The 23,541-nt window shown below is 43.0% G+C and overlaps 1 protein-coding gene across 1 annotated transcript in view; it reads left to right on the top strand.

Moving 5' to 3' along the window:
- The window catches only part of IQCK (IQ motif containing K), a 105,346-nt gene that overhangs the window by 64,452 nt on the left and 17,353 nt on the right, over positions 1-23,541 (top strand). Inside the window, exon 5 of the mRNA XM_059415217.1 lies at positions 3,152-3,263. Coding sequence (XP_059271200.1) covers positions 3,152-3,263 — 112 coding nt within the window. The remainder of the gene's footprint in view (positions 1-3,151; positions 3,264-23,541) is intronic.

The following is a 23,541-nucleotide window of genomic DNA, read 5'->3' as shown; positions in this document are numbered from 1 at the left end:
TACTATGCAGCCATCAAACGAAATGAAATCTTGCCATTTGCAATGACATGAATGGAACCAGAGGGTATCATGCTGAGCGAAATAACTCAATCAGAGAAGGACAATTATATGATCTCCCTGATATGGGGGATTTGGGGGGCAATGTGGGGGGTATGGGTAGGGAGGGAAGGGGTGAGGCAGTATGGGATGAGGGGCCATGGGAGACTCTTGGTCTCACAGGGCAGGCTGGGGGTTGCGGGGGGTGGGGGGGGGGGGGGGGGGGGTGGGGGTGGTGGTGGGGGGGGGGTTGTGGTGAGTGCTGTGGGGTGTGTGGGCCTGACGATTCGCAGACCTGTGTCCCTGGGGCTGGTAGTACATTGTATGTTGGTGGAAACTAAAAAATCTTTTTTAAAAAGTTATGCTATAGGGGGGCATGGGGGGGTTAGTCATTTAATGTCTGCTTTTGGTTCAGGTCATGATCCCAGGGTCCTGGGATGGAGCCCTGCATCGGGCTCCCTGCTCAGCGAGAAGCCTGTTTCTCCCTCTCCCATTCCTGCTGCTTGTGTTCCCACTCTTGCTGTCTCTCTCTCTTTGTCAAATAAATAAAATCTTTAAAAAAAAAATAGAAGAATACATCAGTTATGCAGAAAGAATTTGACTGTAAGAAAATATAGTCAATTTGCTTGATTATAATTAGTGTTAACTTTTCTTTAGTGATTCAGAAGATCCTTCACATTTATTATCATTAAGGGTATCAGTTGTCACAGTGCAGAAATGTGGGGATTTCTGTGTGCTTGGACCCAGATAAATTGAAGCTGGTAGGAAAGATGTGGATAATTCCTTTTTTGCTGCCCAAGAGGCTTTGGGCTTGCTCAAACAGAGATGTTGAAGGTGTCTAATATTTTGAACACAAGACTTTCTAAAACAGTAAAAACATTGCATTGTAATTTAAAAGATTTAGGGGATTACCTTGTGTTCTATGACATTAATAGAGGGGCATTTTACTCTCTGAAATTTGCATAACATTATACTGGTATATGTTATATACTTTATAAACAAAGTACTTGATATGTATAAACACACAATATACAAATTATATATATACATATACTATATATATGCACACAATATATACATATATGGTCCTTTGTATGTGTGATTTTAAAAATATATATTTATAGATAAATTGTATATTTTCTTTTTTGTTAAACAAGTGTAGTTGTCATTTATAAGTTCAGCAGGAAACTACAGTCCATCTTTTTTATTTTGGAAAAAAAATCACTTGAGTAGTTTTTATTTTTTTAAGATTTTATTTACTTATTTGATAGAGAGAGATAGCAAGTAGGCAGAGATGCAGGCAGAGAGGGGGTGGGGAAGCAAGCTCCTCGCTGAGCAGAGAGCCTAATGCAGGGCTTGATCCCAGGACCCTGAGATCAGGACCTGAGCCAAAGGCAGAGGATCAACCCACTGAACCACCCAGGTGCCACTTGAGTAGTTTTCTTAAGACAACCAAGGCACCCCATGCCCTGGGAGAGGAAGTAATAGGAAGGAATTTATTTTTCTTGAATCTGATAAGGTCATCTCTCCAAATGCCTCTTAATGAGAAGAGCTCTGGTGCCTGGTATCAATTCACATAAAGAACCCAGGCACTTTCTAGAAGGGAAAGGGATTGCGATCACCCCAAACCCAACATTGCCCCCCACAAGTTTCCTAGTAATAAAAAGCCATGGAAGGACCCTTCTAGAGGACAACAGCGTTTTTCAAAAATGAATCCAAGAAGCTTGGATCCCAGTGATCAGAGCAGGAAGTCTTAAGATCCAGTGCTGGTCTGAAACATCAGGAGGCAGGGACCTGGCTTTATGACATGATCACAATAAGCAGAAATGGACCACCGTTACAGTCTACCCACCTTTCCTCCATGGCTAACTCTAGTTTATGCTTCAAAACTCAGCCCAGGGATCATCTCCTCCATGAAGTGTTTGCTGACCACTCCAGGCTGAGTTCAGTTCCTCCTCTGCATTCCCTTCTACTCATCAGTATCCTTGTTGATCTTATTCCTGAATACTCTGTGTTTCCTACTAGATTCTCAGCCGCTCAAGGGCAGCTGAAACAGTCTGCCTATATTTCAACCTCAACACCATTTCCTAGCTCTGCAGCTCGGCAAGCTGCCTAAACTGAGTTTCTTCATCTGTACAATGGGCATAATCATTCTTGTCTTATTGGGTGTTTTGATGGTAAAATTTGTAAAACACTGAAACAATGCCTGGAACCTAAGTGCACATAAGTATGAGATATGAAAGAATAAAATAAAACTTAATTCAAATTATCATCAATAGTCTCTTTATTGACAATGTCTAGCACAAAGCCCAGTATGCAGTAGGTGCTCAGTTGGTGTTAAACAGAACAGTGATTAATACATTGTCTGTGATTCTTCTAGAACCAATACAGTAGCCACCAGTTATATGCGATCATTGAGCACTTGAAATGTGTCTAGCCCAAACTGAGGTGTGCTGTAACTGTAAAATACAGTAGATGTTGAGGACTTAGTATGGAAAACAGAGAGTAAATTATCTCATAAATAATTTTTGTATTGCTTACATGTCAAAATAATATTTTGGACCTTTGAGGTTAAATAAAATATATTCTTAAAAATAATCTCACTGGGGTGCCTGGGTGGCTCAGTGGGTTAAAGCCTCTGCCTTCGGCTCAAGTCATGGTCTCAGGGTCCTGGGATCGAGCCCCACATTGGACTCTGCTGCACAGAGCCTGCTTCCCTTTCTCTCTCTACCTGCCTCTCTGCCTATTTGTAATCTCTGTCTGTCAAATAAATAAATAAAATATTTAAAAAAATAATCTCACCAGCTCGTTTTTACTTTTTTAAAATGAAACTGCTAGGAAATTTAAAATTTCACATGTGGCCCCATCATATTTCTATTAGACAGCACAGGTCTAGAATGTTTTCAACCTACCACTATTATAGCAAATCCTCATACAACCTCATTTACACTCAAATATTACATAACCTGTAGGAGTTCAGGTAAACAGAACACTGATTCACTTGGAATCCAGAGTATATCCAATTAGTTTGTAAATGATTTTCTGTGCAGAGTTAACAAGCTAATGTATAGATGTATATTTGAAAAGGAACCAAAGCTTTGTGGGCATTTTCCAGGTTCGGTGCGATCCTGAGATTCAAGAGTTGCGTCAGTGGCAGAAGAAACTGCGCGAAGACAAGCACATTCGCCAGCGAGTCAAGATTTTCTGGGCCAAACAAGAACAGAAAGGTCAGTTGTTTGAGTCACAGTCTTTAGTTTGTTTAGGAAAAGACGGAGTCGAAAGATTGGAGGGGGAGGAGTCAAGATGGCGGAGAAGTGGCAGGCTGAGGAGAAGACTGAGTTCGTAGCCCAGGCTGGAAAAGGAAGCCCTCTGAGTCCTTGTCAGGTCCCTGTCTCTGCAGGGAACTCACTTTGTGTGTGGGTTGGGGGAGTGACTGCAGATTAGGATTCTGCTCTGGAATGACAGAGGCGATGTGACATAATTTACAGGGCCATTCTCCTCACTCAGGGACAAACTCAGTGTCATCTTGTGTCTGCAAGTCGTTTTGCTTAAGCTGTAAGTCATCAAAGGTAACCCCTCATTTTGGAAGCACAGTGTCCATCAGTGTCATGGGTGGTTATCTTTTTTAAGTTGTTGATTGTGTGTCTGAACTGAAATGATGCATCATGCTTGTCCTCTCTCTCTTTGTGAGAAACTAAACGTGCACGCGTCCATGTACAGACACACACAGAAATACAAAGAATAACAAGCACTCGTCTCCCGTCATATGCAGATGTCACCATTTTGTCCTATTTGCTTTCCACACTCTTTATTATAAAATTTTAAGTTACTACACATTTATGATAGGAAAATTAGAAAACCAACAGCCAAAAAAAGGGGAAAAAACAGAAATCCCACCACTGTTACTGTTTTGGTGTATATCCTGCTGTACTTTTTCCGGTGCAAACAGGTACAAATAGATATCCGTACATATTTTATTAAAGACTGGATTTTACATTGTTACCTTCTGTCCCATGATCTACCTTGTCACCGGACGTACTCAGAACATCATTATGGCCAACGACCAGAGAGTAGCATCGTGAAGTTTAACGGTTGTGTGTATGGATTTAGCATCATTTATTCAAGCAACAACATGGAAGGAGATTCATGATATATTATCAAGTGGAAAAGAATCACAGAACCATCGGTTTTTATCCATATTACAAGTATATATGTGTAGGGGCACTTGGATGGCTCAGTTGTTGAGCGTCTGCCTTCAGCTCAGATCCTGATCTCAGGGTCCTGGGATCGAGCCCCGCATTGGGCTCCTTGGGGGGATCCCTCAGTGGGGAGCCTGCTTCCCCCTCTCCTTCCGCTCCTGCTCTCTCGCTGTCTCTCTCTGTCAAATAAAATCTTGAAGAAAAAAAAAGTATATACGTGGAAACATGGAGGTATCTGAACGGCCTGGAAGGATACATTGATGATGGTCACCTTTAGGATTTGGACAAGGGAGGAAGAGGTGCACTGTTGGAATCTTTTAAATAATTCATAGTACTTTAGAATTTATGAAAAATAAACCTTCTCACCTCAGCAGGCTATAGGCCATCCATGCTTGGAGCCCTGTCACCTCCCCATGCTTCCCTGTACCTGTCCCCCATCACTAGGCTACAGCCCTTCCAGACTTTTCTGTTCTTGTCATATGCCAGTGCCCACCCCCCCACACCACCTTGGGGGTCTGTGCTTTCTATTTTCTTTCTGTCAAATCACGCATCCCCAGCTGCTTCTCATCTTCTAGGCCTGGGCATTACCTCCTCAAGGGACCTTCCCCCGGGACCAGGAGCCAGTCTATGAACAACCTCAGCATGACAGTGTCTAAACAAAGTCTGCCTCTTCTCCCCAGAAACCATCTTCAACCCTATTTTTTCAAACCTCTCTTCCCAAACCCTTCAATGGCATATGGCGGGGGGGGGTGGATTCTGTGTTTTTTCAGTATGTTCTAATTTCAGAAAGCCCAGTCTAGTTTAAAATTTCAATCTCAGATCCAGTTTGATGCTTGCCCAACCTCATCTGCCCTCCATCCATGGGGATGGGAGTGGGGGAAAGAAGTGTTAGGTCTTGCACACTTCTGTCCTCGCCTCTCCCGGACCCCTTTCTGCTGCGGTGGGATGGGCAGAAAGGAGGGAGATACAGGGTCATCCCTCTCTTCACTGTCTCTTGTCGTCCTCCCGTGGCCGCTGCTGCTTCTCTGGCTAAGGCTACCGCTCCTGTCCTGTGGGCAGGCATCTCCACGCTGACTCTCCGACTCCTGTATCTCATATGATTCTTCCTGGAGGTGAAACAGTAGGCGGCAGAACACCTCTGTGGGGATCTGGTTCTGTCTCTGCCTCTTCCACCACCACTTCGGGTTCCACCTCTACCAGTCTACTCTGAGTCTTTTGCTTTTGGGGTCTCCTTACCCAGTGGCCAGCCCTCTAGGTCAGAGCATTAGGAAAATAGTTCAGGTTACCTCTCACTGTCCACCTGACACACAGGAAACCAATGGTGGACGTGCAGACTTCTCCATGGTCTCCTTCTCTCTGCCCCAGTGTGTCTACCCAGATCACATCAAACCTCCTCAGATAGGCATAGAGGAATGATCTAGATGTAAGTCTACCTTTAAAGCAGATATTTAACCAAATAATGAGACACCCCCCAATCTTTTTGAGTTGTTCTCTTGGATTTTCCCTCCCTTGCTTTAGGGCTTAGGTTTGGGGAAGCACCCATTTTAGTCTAAGAGAGGAGAGGGGCGCCTGGGTGGTTCAGTGGGTTAAGGCCTCTGCCTTCGGCTCAGGTCATGATCTCAGGGTCCTGGGATCGAGCCCTGCATCGTGCTCTCTGCTCAGCAGGAAGCCTGCTTCCCTCTCTCTCTGCCTGCCTCTCTGCCTACTTGTAATCTCTGTCAAATAAATAAATAAATAAATTTTTTTAAAAATCAGTACTTGCTAACACCATTGAGTGAAACTTTGATGAGGAATATGATATTTAGAGTCTTGAAATATCCCTCTACAAAGTAGTCATTAAACAAAAGGAAAAATATTAACTTTGCATTAGAGCAACCTGGCAGACCCAGTGTTCAAAATTAGTGTCGCCAGTATTGGAACAAGCTGACGTAACGTACCTTCTGGTGTGATGTATAAGACGGACACTCATCACATATGCTTATCTACTACTCCTGTCAAAACACGTAACTTGAATTGAATCATGGGGAATCATTGGACAAACCCAAGTTGAAGGACATGCACCGGAATAACTGATTTGGACTCTTAAAAAATGTCGGTGTCAAGAAAGACCAAGATTAAAGGAGAACCAAGGGGACGTGACAGCTAAACACAACATAGGATCTTAGACTGGATCCTGGATGGGGAAAAAAATTCTAAGAAAGACATTATTGAGACAATCAGCAAACTTTGAATAGAGGCTTTATATAAATGACTACATAGCACTATCAAATTTCCTCATTTTAAAAAATATTTCATTTATTTATTTGTTTATTTGAGAGAGAGGGACAGAGAGGGCACAAGCAGGGGGAATTGCACAGGCAGAGGGAGAAGCAGGCTCCCCGCTGAACAGGGAGCCCAATGTGGAGCTCCATCCCAGGACCCTGAGATCATGACCTGAGCCGAAGGTAGACGCTTAACCAACTGAGCCACGCAGGCGCCCCAAAAACAAAATCTTTAAAGAAAAAGAAAAGAAACCACCTCATTCTTAAGATACATGCTGAAGGCTTTAGGGATCAATGATGTATACACCATTGCTGTCAGACATGTTGATGTACACATATCAAGTATGATATGTAACTTAACCTCTAATAATTCAGAAAAAAAGAATGTGTAACACACATGTGTACATGTGCACACACAGAGAGAAACCAGTAACGTAAATAAGGCACAGGGCAAACTACTGGTGAACCTGGGGATTGTGTGGATGATTTTTGCAACTTTTCTGTAAATTCAAAATTATTTCAAAATTGTAATTCAAAAATTACCAGTTCCTCACTGCCACAGCTTCTGACCTGATGGTTTTGGGATGAGCCTCAGGCATCTGTTAACGTTAATTTTCCGGGTTCTCCTGGTCAGCCGGGGTTGATACCCTAAGGAGGCACCAGCTCTGCACTTGTTTTGTGCTCTCTTTAAAATGTGGAGGCCTCCCAAATTAAAATAAGATAAAATAACAAAATAAAATAGAGCAATTCATTAAAAAAAAAAAGTAAATAAATGAAATGTGGAATCCTCTAAGCCTGCACGCCCTGAGCACCGGGCAAGAGAAGCCCATCTGTTATTTGTTTACTTGGCAGTTATGTGTTTTCCTTATTAAAGTATAAGCTTCCTGAGGACAAAGACCTGTCCTCGGACAGTGCCCCACACAAACTGAGTACCGAATAAATATTGGCTGAATGAGCAAGTGAGTGAGTAAATAGATGAGCAGAACAGTCCAGTCCTGAGGTTTAGGTGAGCCTGCCTGCAGACTATGCCGGGAAGGGGCTGGAGTTGGGGGGGTGGACCTCCAAGTAAGAATTCATCACACTGGCGGTGTTAAAGCCTCCTTAACGGATTAACCCTTGCTAACCCTTGAGCTGTGACTGGCAGGCTCGTATGCGCCTCTCTGCCACGCACAACTGCTGTTTCATTTCACTTCAAAATTGGAAGACGATCAAGTCTGTAATCAGTTTAAAGGTCAGGGAAAGTGCAGCGTGCCTATTTATTTCTGTGGTTTCTGATTCTTCTGAGCTGATTTGCTGTCGGTTGACAGATTGATTTGGCTTGCTGTGGAGCGAGAAGAGCAGCCGGGCTGTGATGTGTGTCTGTCGTCCAGCCTGTGGGGCAACTGCGGAGCGAGAGCCTTCGCATCTCGGCCACCTGCTGCTCGGACCCTGGCAGGCTTTGCAGGGCTCCAGAAGGAGCGGTCCTTTCCAAACAAGGTGGGCTCCAGGAGATGCCCCAGTGGGAACTCATAGACAAATTTCCCATTTACAGTAAGACTGTGAAATGGCCTTCAGGTGAAAAAGCCCGTTCTAAACACTGTCCCCAGAGCTGTAGTCAGCTAAGCAGGAAGTCGGTACAGTGCAGTGGGGAAAGGAGTGGGTTTTGAAATGATGTACTTACCCCTGATGTACTCAACTTCATTAAGTCTCAGTTGTCCCATGTAAAAACTGAGCTAATGATAGAACCTGCCTCCTATGGTGATTGTTAAAGGTTTAAGAGATGATCTTTAGAACAAGTCCTGGCACATTGTTCCAACAAATGCTGGTTATTGTCGTGATCAGTATTATTAAAATATCTGTGTGCTTTTAAACAACCTTGTTGCTTTCCTCCACTAAATTCTAAGTTCCATGGGTTTCCATGAGGGGACTGTGCTTGTCTTCTTCAGCGTGTTGCCCCCCACCCCAGCCTAGCACAGGGCCTGGTACAGGGCATGCAGTCTTCATGCACATGGTGAGTGCAACTGTGGGCTTCATTTTACAGATGAATTAGTAGAGGCCCAAGGAGGTCGAGGGACTTGCCCAAGGTCACACAGCCAGAGGAGGGCCCAGGTGTTTCCTTTTCCTGTCCAGTGTTCTGACATACTGGGGAGAGACACGGAGAGAGAAAATGCTCCCTTGGGTTCTGCTGTCAGACCCAAACCTCTCAGGAATCCTACCGAACATGACACGCGCTTGTCCTATTTCTTATGACCTAGGCCTTGGGTTCTTGCTGTTTCTGTTGCCTGGAGCCCCTAAGTAGGGGCTGAGTTGCTAGGAACAGGGTATAACATGCCCACCGAAGGAAATTTTTCCCTTCAAGTGTCGCTGAGCTGAATCATTTTCTTACACTGGGGCACTACCAAGTTACTTCCTGTTTTAAACCTTGTGAATTTGGGTAATGTGAAAGTTTAGAGAATAATCCGCCCCCCTAGCCAAAGTGACACTGTAATTAGACCCTGAAGCCCTCTGATAAAGCAATTAATGTTAAACACATGCTAGTTCTCCTTTAGACTTGCAGTAAGGAAAAAAATGGAATAATTGCAAATAAAAAGGTTTTTCAGCTTCATAAAAAAAAAACCCACAAACTAATCTGTGTACAGATCCAACAAACAAACGTAATATATTTTTTTGAGTGGATGCCATTTTATCCGTATTGTGTTCTGGTATTTATAGTATGAATAAATTTTGCCAAGTTCATTTCTTGGAGCAACGTTGGTGCAGACAGGAGGTCTGAGGGAGAGCAGAGTCAGCTGTCAGGGTAGAGTCGTGGTCATATATAGCTCGTCTCACGTTACACCGAGTCAGAGGCCCTCCCAAACAGGATTTTCTTCTAGGATAGAAATGGTGTGAGGTTATCCTCGAGTCTCTATCCATCGGGACAGTTGCTGGAATTATTTTAAAATGTGTGACAAGAATTGCAGCCAATATAATTCCAAACAAGATGCCTAAGTCATTTTTGAGATATTGTCAAAAATCCCTTCTCAATTAATAGCGCATTTTTAGCTTCGTATACTTAGTAATTGTTTTCAAATGTGCCTTGTAATTGAATGGCCATATTTTATTTGGAAATCCAGTATGAGGAGGAGGAAGAAAGAAGCCATAGAAATTGTTCCTACAACATCAGGTTACATTTTTCTGTGTGTGTATTCTTTATGTAAATGTAAATACTTTTTAAATGACTTCATCACTTCTTGTTGATATTTTAAAGAAAGGAATGGAGGAGGTTGACCTGTCAAAGGGAATCGATTATTTACTTATGTTTGCTTACCTGTTTATTCCCGACCTCATTCCAAGAGTGCCTCGCAGTATCTTACAGAAATTTGTATAATATAACATTTTTAGATAAATGTGGTAATTGGGTTGGGGAACAATTAAAAGTCAAGAAAAAGTTAAGCCACAAAATGCAGTAAGCAAAATACTTACTCCAAGCCCTATACTTGCTAAAGATTTTATAGAGATAAAACAAAGAGGGAAATAGGATCTGTTACATAATTCACAGTGACTGTAAGAAAAAAAGACAAGCTAGTTGTTCAGGAAACAACTGGGTCCTTCCCTAACACATTATACAACGTGAATAATAACCTCGAAAATGTTCCTATTATAAGTAGAAATACGGCTCTGAGCTTCCTAGAAGCCACAACAATGAAGAAAATAGGATCATTGTATTGTTTGATTGTGTCTTCAAGAGAAAAACTTTCTTGGAAGCACATTTATTCCTGGAACTGAGATTTTTTTTCCTTTACTAAGAGGACACTGGGAAAAGACAAAGCCTAAGGTGAGGGTCAGGTAGAAACCAGAGAAATTTCTTTTTCTGACTTTAAATATAGTATTTTAAGTTTAGATTGCAGTGACAAATCTTAACTGTTAAGATTAAGTTTTAAGGATAGTCTCAAAGTAAGTATCTCATCTTGGCCATACCACATGGGTATGACGTTAGGATACCCCTGGAACTTCATTCTTAGAGCAGAGAAGGATATCTGAAACTAAGAAGTAGCTGTAGTTTATTGGGCACATAGCATGTGCCAGACACTGTACTAAGCACTTTAAGTTTCCACGTACTCCTCACTGGATAGGGGAGGTTTGGAGATGGGGGAGGCTGAGTCCCTAGTCCAAAGGCTGCAGGATCTATGAACATATTTCTGGGAGACATTTCCATTAGAGCAGGAAGCCAGGGCTAAGTGGATAAGGATGAAGATGTTCTTTGTCCTTCCTTCCAAATACCCTGCCCAGCTATCGATGAGGAACAGGAAGGGTTCCACTACCAGAGAGAATAGCCTAGCGGGGTGCAGAGAACACTAGCTTGTGGCTCAGGAGGGGGATTCTGGCATTGGCTGTAGCCTGTTGTGACTAACAAATATAATCTATCCCATAACAATGATACATGTTAAAATAACCAGTCACTTATTTTCCAGAAACAGTTATTATTGAGTGGGTCTACCCTTCGGGTTTCTTCCTCTATCTACACATATGGAACCGTATTATATACCATGTACCGCAACATGTTTTTTTTTCCTTCACTTGGAAGGAAACTTTTCATGCCAAAAGTTCTAATACCAACTCCAATGTGTTGGGGGAGGGTGGTTTCTATACCACTAGGAAGCGATTCTCCGACACCAGCTGAGTTGGAGAATTCAACTCAATTCTGACATATATTGACCCAGAGAAAGCATCAGACCCCACAGGTTAACGGCTCTGTCATGTAGGACCACCACCACCCCCACTTCAGACAGTCCCAAGCCCAGGTTTTACCTGTGCTTCTGACTGACCAGCACAGCTTGGAGTTTCCCTATTCGTTGGGTTCAATTAATTTGCTGGGGCAGCTCTCAGAACTCAGGAAACTAGTTTACTCTCTAGATTACTGATTTATTACAGAGGATGTATTAAGGGAAATGAAACAGCAGCCAGATGGAGAGATAAAAGAGAGAGGGAGGTCCCCAACAAAGGAGCTTCTGTCCTCACAGAGTTTGGGGCTTGGCTGGTAGTACCTGGAATTATTGTGGCATCCCCATCTGGAAGTCTCTGAACCCTGTCCTACGGGTTTGTGTGGCTACTTCTTTGGATAGGCACATTTGATGAAATCATTGGCCACTGGTGATTGATTCAACCTCCAGCATTTTTCCCTTTCCGAAAGGTCAGGGGAATGGGACTAAAAGTTCCTAAACTTTTTAATAACATAGTTGGTTTTCCCGGCCACCAGCCATCCTTGGGTGGGTCTGAAACATAACAAAAGACACCTTCTGGTCTTCCTCCTCACTTGGGAAATTCCAAGAGTTTTTAGGAGCTCTATGCCAGAAATGCAGACGAAGACAAATACATATTTCTTAATAGAAGTCATAATATCACACATGCCAATATATATAGATCTGTCTCATTATTTTTTTTGTGGGTCCATAAAAATGATAAACCTGTACCATACTTTTTTTAAAGCCAGTCCCTATAAATAGATATTTAGCTTGTATTATGAACAATGCTTCCGTGGACATTTTTGTAGATTTATTCTTGCTTTCTTGTAGAAGTATTTTTATAGGATATAGTCATAAGAATGAAATTCCTGGTTCAAAGGACATGCATATATTAAGTTTAGACTGTGATCGCCGCATTGTCATTCAAAACTGTTGCATCAGGGCGCCTGGGTGGCTCAGTGGGTTAGGCCGCTGCCTTCGGCTCGGGTCATGGTCTCAGGGTCCTGGGATCGAGTCCCGCATCGGGCTCTCTGCTCAGCGGGGAGCCTGCTTCCTTCTCTCTCTCTCTGCCTGCCTCTCAGTGTACTTGTAATTTCTCTCTGTCAAATAAATAAATAAAATCTTTGAGGGAAAAAAAAAAAAAAACAAAAAAACTGTTGCATCAATTTGCCCTTAAGGCCACCAACCCACTTTGGAACTTTTGATGGGTGATGTAATCTTTGTGTTTCATTTTCCCTACTTGTAACATGAGAATAATTATGCCTCGGGAATAATTTGAAATGGAGTCATCACTTTGGTAATACCATGGCTCTTTATTTACTTATTTTTTTGATACCATGGCTCTTTAAGAAGAAATATATCAATAACACTAAGGTGTCACTTTCATCTTAATTTTTCCTCTTAAATCTCCTCAAACCTTAGCTCCTTCTGCATTTGAACCTGCAAAAGAAATAAAACTTTGATTAAAAGAAACTAGTGACTCCATGCCGTGATATTACGTTCATCGGTTCTATTTTTAAGACTCACCAGCAGCTGGATATGTTTGGATGACATCAATTTTCATATGTATTTTTTCATTAAAAATTTGTAAAAGTCTGTACAGCTAGGACATGCCTTCTATTGAAATGCTTAAAGTCGTGGCACCTGGGTGACTCAGTGGGTTAAAGCCTCTGCCCTTGGCTCAGGTCATGATCCCAGCCTTGACCCCTGCGTGAGGCTCTCTGCTCAGCGGGGAGCCTGCTTCCTCCTCTCTCTCTGCCTGCCTGCCTGCCTACTTGTGATCTCTGTCTGCCAAATAAATAAATAAATAAATAAATAAATTTTTAAAAGAAGAAAGAAAGAAATGCTCAAAGATCCCCTACTATTCTGCTGAAATTAAAAAAGTAAAGTAATAGATGATTTCCTTTTTTTAAATGGTCCGCCCCGCAAGTTCAAGATCCCAAATTTAAGTATATGTAAATGGATTCCTCCAACTTCCATAGCTTTGTTCCTTCATCGGATTATCCAGTATTCTTCTTTGCAGTTCCATAGATGCAGAATGCCTTGGTAAGATCTAGATAAACCTACCAACTTCTGGAAGTCTCTTGAAACCAGATTGGATTAAGTTTCTCACTTACTAAGGACTGTAACCCTGTGCAGGTTGCTTAATCTCTCTCTGACTCAGTTTGCATGGCAATAAAGTGGAAATACTGATATGAGGAACAACCCTATAGGGTTTGGGAGGATTTAATGAACTGGAATAGTGCCTGGCTCATAACAAGAAATGATCAATAAGTGATTCGCTCTATATGGCTAATATATGTTGCTATTAAGAATATTGGCCTTGGGAAGGGGTACCTTCACCCCAGTGTTTATAGCAGCAATGTCCACAATGGCCAAACTATGGTAAGAGCCTAGATGTCCATTAACAAACAAATGATCAAAGAAGATATGGTATATATACATATAATGGAATATCCTGCAGCCATCAAAAATGAAATCTTGCTATTTGCAACGATGTGGATGGAACTAGAAGGTATTACGCTAATTAAAATAAGTCAATCAGAAAAAGACAATTATCTGATCTCACTGATATGTGGAATTTGAGAAACAAGGTAGAGGATCACAGGGAAGAGAGGACAAATTGAAACAAGATGAAACCAGAGAGGGAGACAAACCATAAGAAACTCTTAATCTCGGGAAACAAACTGAGGGTTGCTGGAGTGGAGGGGGTGAGAGGGATGGGGTGGCTAGCTGACGGGCTTTGGGAAGGGCACGTGTTGTGGTGAGTACTGTACATTGTGTAGGACTGACCAATCACAGACCTGTTACCCCTGAAACAAATAATACATTATATGTTAATTTTTAAAAAGAGAATATTGGCTTTGGGGTGCCTGAGTAGCTCAGTAAGTTAAGCATCTGCCTTTGGTTCAGGTCGTGATCCCAGAGTCCTGGGATGGAGTCCCATCTGCTTCTCCCTCTGGCTCTGCCTCTCTCTCTCTCTCTCATGAATACGTAAATAAAATGTTGTTTTCTTCTTGAAAAAGACTATTGGCTTTGGGATCTGACAGAACCGGGGTCCTGCCCCTTACTATCAGTGAGGTCATGGGCCAGTTGCTCATGCTCTCAAGGCCCACATTTGCTCGTCTGTTATAATGGGGACAATTAGGGCCTATTGTAGAGGCCTCCTGTGAGGATCAAATAAGATTAAATACCATTGTATGCTGTTAAACAGACCCCTGGCACCGGAAGGGACAATAACTGGTTGCTGGTTTTGGTAATATTTTTTAAACCGTCAAGAAGTATATATAAAATTTTTATTCCAGGTAATTTACCTGTAGCAGTGGCTCTCTATCCTGGCAGCAGATCAGCATCCCCTGGGGGGAAATTTGTAAGATGTGTCAGGCTAGGGGCCCGAGAAAATGATGACACGGGTTTATTCTTAGTAGAGAATGTGTTGTAACCACATCAGCAAAATCCTAATACTGTGGATTAGTTGCAAGGTCCCAGCATAGGTCCCCAATTCAGGAGATCTGAGTTCCTGGCCCCCCTCTGCAATTTACCTGGTTGATGGACTTTGCTTTCTCCTTTGAAAAATGGAAGGAGTAAACTAGGAAATCTCTATAAACAAGAAACCTAATAGGTGTTTGCTGTAGAGTCTCCTGCCCCCTGGGCAAGCGGTCTGTTGCTGAGCAGATGCAAACCTTGGAAAACTTGCTGTTGTCTTGGTGGTGATCATTGGCCTTGGGAGTTTGGTCTCAAGACTGGAGGCAAGAACAGTAAGATGGTGAACATTCTGGGCATTTGCTGGGGGGAGAGTAGGGCAGGATGGTTGAGGGCCAGAGCATAACTGGGGGGGTTTAGATGTTGAAGGGGGAAGACAAAAGGATGGATTGGGTATTTGGCCATTTAGTGTTGGACTCCGGTAGGTTTTGTGGGCCGACAGGCGCGAGGAGAGCGTCCGGGCCAGCCGGTGGCTCCCCTTGGGGCTGAGCGGGATGGCGAGTGTCGCGAGTCCAGGCGCATTAGCTGTCGGGGGAGCTGTCGAAGCAGGATCTCACTTTATTGAGCGGGGTTGCAGCTTATATTGGGTAGGGGATGGGAAATGAGGTCAGCGGGAAGAGAGCCTATGGGGTTTGGTTACGTAGTCAGTAACTGAGTAGGGTGTGTTGGGCGAGAGGAGGAAATATCAGAGATATGCGGAACCGAAACCGCCACGTTGGCACCAATACTGCCACAGTGGCGCCTTTTCTAGCCGGAAGAGAAGGCAGGCCAGCGCCATCTTTGCTGTGCCCAACAATTTAGGAGAGTTTGCAGGGAAAGCACAGGGGTGTTTAAAGGAGATTTTGGTTTGGTCATACACTGGAGGAGTGGGAAGCCTATGTTGTAGACTGAGGGCCTTTCTTACCACCCTATTTGGGTCTGTCACACTCGGGGTGACTCTGAATGAAAGGTGAAGCTAACAAAGGGAGGACAATGGGAACGCGCTCCTGCTACGTGGCATCTTGACCTGCAGGAGACATGTTGCCTATATCCTTAGCTGCCAGACCTTGCTGGTCTGCCAAGATCTGTGGTCCTCACGAAAACTCAATTTATTGGATGCCTCCCATGGGCTAGACACCTTACAGCTATTATTTTCTAATCTTCACCATAAATTCAACTAGTACAAACTACTATTACCCCTGTTTTTCAGGGGAGGAGAGTATCTCAGAGGTTAAGTCACTCAGCTTTGGTCACACAGCTGAGGAAATCTAGAAGTTTCCACAACATCGTACTGCCTTTACTGTTCTCACAGCCTTCCTTTCAGTCGGTCCATGGACTGGTAGGCTGAGGGAAAAGTCTGGAATTCATGCTTTCCAAAAGCTCGAAAGGCATTCAACACAGAAACGAAGGCCACACTATGAGAAGAAATGAAGAAGGGATGCCTGCTCCACCATGGCTGGAACCTGGAAAACATTATGCAAAGTGCAAAGAATCAGACATCAAAAAGACCACATATTATGTGATTTCATTTATATGAAATATCCAGGACAGGCAAATCCACAGAGACAGAAAGTAGATCAGTGGCTGCAAAGGGCTGGGGGAATGGAGGGGAATCACAAAAGGGTATGGGGTTTCGTTTTGGGCTGAGGAATAGTAAAATTGATTGTGGTGGTGATTACACACTTCTGTGACTCTACTGAAAACCATTGAGTTATCTTTAAAAAAAAAAAAAAAAGGGGCACCTGGGTGGCTCAGTGGGTTAAGCCACTGCCTTCGGCTCAGGTCATGATCTCAGAGTCCTGGGATCGAGTCCCGCATCGGGCTCTCTGCTCAGCAGGGAGCCTGCTTCCTCCTCCTGTCTCTCTCTGCCTGCCTCTCTGCCTACTTGTGATCTGTCTGTCAAATAAATAAATAATATCTTTAAAAAAAAAAAAAAACCATTGAGTTGTGTGCTTTAAATGGGTGAATTGTGTGGTATGTGATTCATATTTCAATAAAAGTGCTACAAAAAGAATTAAAATGAAGGCCCAGACCACCTTGTACCCAATCAGATGGATACTATCAAAAAATCCCCCAAAAGATAATATGTGTTTGTGAGGATATGGAGAATTGGATCCTTATGCATTGTTAGTAGGAATGTAAAATGGTAAAATAGCCAAAGTCGTTCCTGAAAAAAACTTAAAAAGGAATCACTGTATGAGTCAGCAATTCCAGCATTCTTCACAACAGCCAAAAGATGGAAGCACCCTAAGTGTCTATCTGTAAACGAATGGATAAGGAAAATGTGGTCTATATATACAGTGAAATAGCATTCCGCTTTGAAAGGGAAGGAAGTTCTGACACCTGCTATAACATGGATGAATCTTGACAGCATTGCGCTGAGTGAAATAAGCCAGTCACAAAAAGACAAAGACCATATGACTCCACTTATAGGAGGTAGAGTAGTCAAATTCTAGAGACGGAAAGTAGAACAGTGGTTGCCAGGGGCTGAGCAAAGGGGAGAATGGGGAGTTCGTGTCTAATAGGCACAGGGTTTCAGTTTTTGCAGGAAGAGAACAATTGTGGGTATGAGTGGTTGTGATGGTTGCACAACAATATGGAGACACGGGGCGCCTGGGTGGCTCAGTGGGTTAAGCCTCTACCTTCAGCTCAGGTCATGATCTCGGGGTCCCGGGATTGAGCTCCGCATCAGGCTCTCTGCTCAGCGGGGAGCCTGCTTCCTCCTCTCTCTCTGCCTGCCTCTCTGCCTACTTGTGATCTCTCTCTCTGTCAAATAAATAAATAAAATATTTTAAAAAAACAATATGAAGACACTTATTACCACTGAATTGTATGCCTAAAAATGGTTAAGATGGTAAATTTTATGTATATTTTACCACATAAAAAACTGAGAGGAAAAAGGGACACCTGGGTGGTTCAGTGGGTTAAGCATCTGACTCTTGATTTCAGCTCAGGTCATGATCTCAGGGTCATAGGTCAAGACCCACCTTGGGCTCCTCACTCAGTGGGGAGTCTGCTTGAGATTCTCTCTCTCCCTCTGCCCACCCCCCCCCCTCAAATCAGAAAATGAATCTTTTAAAAAGGAACTGAGAGGGAAAAATGAAGGCTCAGGTGCCAAATATCCTCATGGCTAATGCTCTTTCACCTCTTAATGTCACCTCTACTTAATATCACCTCCTTAGTGAGTCCTTCCTGACCATCTCTTGCTTCCCCACCTCTCTGCCCTGCTTGTCCGCATCCAACATGTCCTCTACAGAGCGATTCAAAAAGAGTTGACCATTTCTAGACTTGTCTTACAACATGCTGTAGCTGGTGGGCATCAAGACCTTGGTGTGGGGTCCACCCCTTCTTTGCAGCCTCGCAGGAGTAAAGAAACAAGTCACAGCTGCCCTTCAAGCTGTGACTAAGGATCTAGAGGAAACTGACTCCAGGATGGCTGGGCGCCATATTTCCTGTGTGTGTTACATGGAGCTGCATATACGTTGGAGTTAACTGTACTAGTTCCTTTACAAATTGTCTTTGACTACATGATACACGTAACTTATAATTTTTCCAAGTGTTTAATTCTTTTGAGTCACCCAAGATTTTTAAGATTTACTTTGTTTATTGCCTGTGTAACCATACAATATAAATTTGCTAATAGCAGGGACTTTTTATTTTTCCTTCCTGTTTTGTTCACTGCTCTATCCCTAGCACCTAGAACGGTGTCCAGCACATGGTAGATGCTCAAGAAATATTTGTTGATTAATGAATGAATCTGTGTCTCATAATCCCTTTCCAAAATTATCTAGCTTGGTAAGCTCTCCCAAGGACAAGTAAATGGAACTGTTTCCAAGCAAGCAAGCAACCACACGCAGACAAAGGGAAGACATAGGCTTACACATAATATATAAAGGGACAAAGAGAAAAGTCTACTAGAATATAACCCTCAAATGTTAATAGTGATAATTTTTTACATTTTTCTGTTTGTTCTAGTAATCTCTACACCCAACATGGGGTTCAAATGCACAATCCTGAAATCAAGAGTCACATGGTTTTCCGACCGAGCCAGCCAGGCACCCCAGTATGGTGATTATTTCTAAGTAGTAGTAATGCTGGAGATTGATGGGTTGATTGATTTCTGCCTGGGTTTTTTTTCCCCCCCTAAAATAGAAATACAGGTGATTATTTTCCTTTTTTGATTATTTATGTCTTCTAAAATGATAACACAGATTGTTCATATCCACTGTGCGCTTACTATGAGGTAAACACTTTTCGAAGTGTTTCCTTAATAGGGACTCTGTCCTCACAGCAGCCCTGTGAAGCAGGTACTACTGTGGTCTCCGTTTTATAGATGAAGAAACTGAGGCACAAAGAGGTTGAGCAGTGTACCGAGGGCCCCACAGCAAAGAAGTAGCAAAGCCAGGCAACTTCTTGGACTCTGGCAGATTCCAGAGTCCTTCCTCTTCCCCACTTCGTTATGCTGCAATGCACAGATGTTATTTATGGGGTTCAAATGCTCAGGAGAAATCTGTTGGTGTTTGGTTTCATACAAAGTCCATCAGGATCCAACCTCTGATTAAGTCGCTGAGGACAAGAAGCACATGTCCCTCTATGCCTGTTAGCCTGGTTTAAAGGGCAGTGGTCCCACCTGCGTAACTGTCCCGCCTTCTCCCTCTGAGCACCAGTCCAGCCCAGTTGACACATGGTATTCGCCCTTAGGATCTAAATTTAGGATCTGAGTAGCTAAAGTGTCTTGCCAATTTCCAGATTCAACTCTCATTAGTCCAGGACATGGAAAATTTTCAAGGTAAAGAGCTATGGAAGCTAGATGTTAAGAAGGGCAAGCTGATTCCTTTTAAACTAATTTAAAAACTGTCCCCTTATCGAAGTAATACATTCTCATGGTGAAACTACAGAAAAGCATCAAGAGATCAGAAAAAGCTACCCACCAATGCTGTTACGAATCCTTTGGCATATAAAAAAAACTTTTTAAAAAAGATGTTATTTATTTATTTGATGGAGAGAGCCAGAAAGCACAGGGGGGCAGGGGGGAATGCCGGGGGGTGGGGGGAGGGCAGAGGGAGAGGAAGAAGTAGGCTCCCCGCTGAGCAGGGAGACCCATGCCATGCGGGGACTGTGGGTCTCGCATCCCAAGCCCCTGGGACCATGAATTGAGCTGAACAGACAGCCACCTAACCAACAGAACCACTCAGGTGCCCCTAGAAAAACTTTTTTTAAAAGTGCCTTATTTTGGGGACGCCTGGGTGGCTCAGTTGGTTAAGCGGCTGCCTTCGGCTCAGGTCATGATCCCGGCGTCCTGGGATCGAGTCCCACATCGGGCTCCTTGCTTGGCGGGGAGCCTGCTTCTCCCTCTGCCTCTGCCTGCCACTCTGTCTGCCTGTGTTTGCTCTCGCTTCTCTCTCTATGACAAATAAATAAAATAAAATAAAATAAAATAATAATTTTAAAAAAAAAAGTGCCTTATTTTGTCCCATCCAAGTAGGAGGGAGGTAGCAGAAGCTGAGTCTTACGTAATATCCTCCCGTTGCCATGTGCGTCGGAGTTACCCTCATTTGCTTTTCGTGGCTTCTAGAGACTAGTCTCTTAAGAGGTTTCAAAGTGACGTTTGAAGCTGTCCAGAGAGAGCAGCTCGCTAATGATGGCAAAAAAAAAGTCCAGGCCTTGGAGTCCCAAGACGTACCTTCAAACCCTGCTTGGAAGCTTCCTAGCTGTGTGTCTTTGAGCAAGGCACTTAACCTTTCTGATCTCCCATCTTCTAACTGTGAAATGAAATTAACACCTCTCTAAAAGTCCAGCTGAGAGGTCATTTGAATGAAAAGACTTGAGCTCACACTTAGCTGCAGATTCTCACTGGCTCTGTGACCTTGAGCAAGTTACTGAACCTCTCTGTGGTTTAGTTTCTTCATCTGTACGATGGAAATAATAAAAGTACTTCCCTCACTGGATCCCAAAGGGACCTGTATGAGACAGTGGGTGAAACATGCTTACCCTAATGCCTCATTCATGTTAGGTGCCCAGGAATGATCAGTGACTACTGTAAACCATACAACTTTTGAAGCTTATTAGAGCTATTTGCCCACTGTGGATGGTGAAATCAATTAGTGGGTTGCCACAGCATTTAAAAAATAAAAGGGTAGGGGCTCTGGGTGGCTCGGTCAGTTGAGTGTCTGATTCTTGATTTTGGCTCAGGACCTGAGATCCAGCCCCGTGGTGGGGCTCTGAGCTCAGCGTGGAGTCTGCCTGGGATTCTCTCCCCTTCTCCCTCTGCCCTTCCCCCTCTTTGTGCTCTCTATCTCTCAGTAAAATAAATCATAAAATCTTTAAAAAATAAAAGTAGATCTAGAAAATGTTAGTATGCATTGCTTATAGTAAGGGGTGTTCATTTGTGAACGTTTAGTTTCAGGTGTGTGTGTTTGCCTATTATAAAAGCAATGGAGGGGTGCCTGGGTGGCTCAGTGGGAGAGAGAGGGAGGGGGAAGCAGGCTCCCCGCCAAGCAGAGAGCCCAATGCGGGGCTCGATCCCAGCAGCCTGGGATCATGACCCGAGCCGAAGGCAGAAGCTTTAACCCACTGAGCCACCCAGGCGCCCCAGAGATGACCACTATTGAGAGGTCCTGTTTCTTTCTTAAAAACAGCTTTATTGAGATATAATTCATATGTCATACAATTCAAAGTGTACAAGACAGTGGCTTTTAGTATTTTTACAGAATTTGCAACCATGACTGCGATCAATTTTAGCATCTTTTCGTCACGTCACAAGAAACCCTTAGCCATGACTGTCAAGAGCCCCCTTCCTCCCAGCCCCAGACAACTGCTAATCTACTTACTGTCTCTGCAGAGTTGCCCTCATGACTGGTTTATTTCACTCAGCACAATGTTTTCAAGAACCATCCATGTCGTAGCATTTATCTATACTTCATTTCTTTTTATGGCTTGTATTAGTTAGCTTAGGCTGCCTTAACAACATACCGCAGACTAGGCGGCTTGAACAACAGACATTTTCCCACGGCACTGGAGGGGGGCAGTTGGAGATCAGGGTGCCAAGGGCGACGCGGGCAGGGTCTGGTGAGAGCTCTTCTACAGGCTTGCGGATGCTGCCTCCCAGCTGCTACCTCGCACAGTGGAGGGAGAGCTCTGTATCTCTTCCTCTCCTTAGGACTGGTACCAGTTCTATGAGATTAGGGCTCCACCCTTATGACCTCATTAACTTTGATCACCTCCTTAAAGGTCTTATTTCCAATACAGTCACTTGAGGGGAGATCACCATTCAGCTCATAACATAACAGTAACATTCCATGGTATGGATATATCACATCTCATTGACCTCTTCGTCGGTTGATGGACATTTGACTCATTTCCATTAGGGGGCTACCATGAACATTTCATGCACTGGTTTTGTGCGAACACGCAATTTCATTTCTTTTGGGTATAGACGTAAGAGTGGAATTGCCGGGTCATATGGTAACCCTAGATTCAACTGTTTGAGGAACTGCCAGACTGTATTCAGAGGGGTTAAACCATTTTACATTCCCACCAGCAATGGATGAGAGTTCCAGTTTTTGCACATCCTTGCCAACACTCTTTATTATCTGTCTGTTGGATTCTAGCCATCCTAGGGGGTGTGAAGTGGTATCCCGTTGTGGTTCGATTTATGTTTCCCTGATGCCTAATGATGTTGAGCATCTTTTCATGTGCTTATTGGCCATTTGTGTATCTTTTTTTGGAGAAATGCCTATTCAGATCCTTTGCCTTTTTAAACTGGATTATCATTTTATTGTTGAACTGCAAGAGTTCCTTGTATATTCTAGTCACGTTTCTTTTTAGACACATACTCTGCAGTTTTGTGGGCTGTCTTTTCATTTCTTGGTGTCTTAAAGCACTAGAGTTTTCAATTTTGATAACGTACATGTATTTTTTCATTTGTTGCTTCTGCCCTTGGTATCATATCTAGGAAACCATGGCCCAATCCGAGATCGTGGAGATTTATTTTTTTTTTTTTTCTAAGAGTTGCTTGATTCAAGTTGTTTCCTTTAAGTCTTTGACCCATTTTGAGTTGATTTTTGTATATGGCCTAAGGGAAGGGTCCAACTCCATCCTTTTCCATGTGGCTGTGCTGGCACCCAGCAACGCTCGTTAAACAGACTCTTCTTTCCCCGTTGAAGTGATCTTGGCACTTCTGTTGAAAATTGGTTGTACATGAACGTAAGGGTTTCTGGACTTTCAATTCTTTCTGTTGATCTATATGTCTATTCTTATGCTAGGACCACACAGTCTCCATCACCGTAGCTTTATAGTAAGATTTAATTCATGAAATTTTAATATTCTTTATTTTTTGGATACTGTTTTTGGCAATTCTGGGAGCTGTGTATCTCCAGTTGTCATCTTTATTGTCAATGTTTTTGAAAATGCAACTTTAACTTTACATCAGTGAAATCAAACTCCATAACAATTATTTTCATGTCTCCCTAACTCTACGTTGTGAACATCCTTCTATATTGTAAACTTATTTTACATATTCTTAGCACATAATTTAGTTTTTTTCCTACCAGACACTTGTTTCTGAACTTCACCATTGTAAATATTGACGCCATGGCTGCCTTGATTCCTAAAACAGTGTAATATTTGAATATTGAAGATATTCTTACATATTGAAAACCTCAATCTTTTCATTCAAACATTGAGATGATTTCCCTAAAAGCAGTAGAAGAGGCACAAATAAGAGTCAAATCTTACATTTGCAACTTAAAAAATCCACTAACCTTTCTGAATCTCGATGTTCTCACCTGAAAAATTCAGATAATAATAATAGGGTTCTTGTGAAGATTAAAGGAATGTAGGAATATAAAGTGTAGCACACATATGACTCAATAAATAGTACTT

This window comes from Mustela nigripes, chromosome 11 (genome assembly GCF_022355385.1).
Source record: "Mustela nigripes isolate SB6536 chromosome 11, MUSNIG.SB6536, whole genome shotgun sequence".
NCBI classification, from domain to species: domain Eukaryota; kingdom Metazoa; phylum Chordata; class Mammalia; order Carnivora; family Mustelidae; genus Mustela; species Mustela nigripes.
Note: the sequence above shows the minus strand (reverse complement) of the source record. Positions and strands in the feature narration are given on the sequence as shown.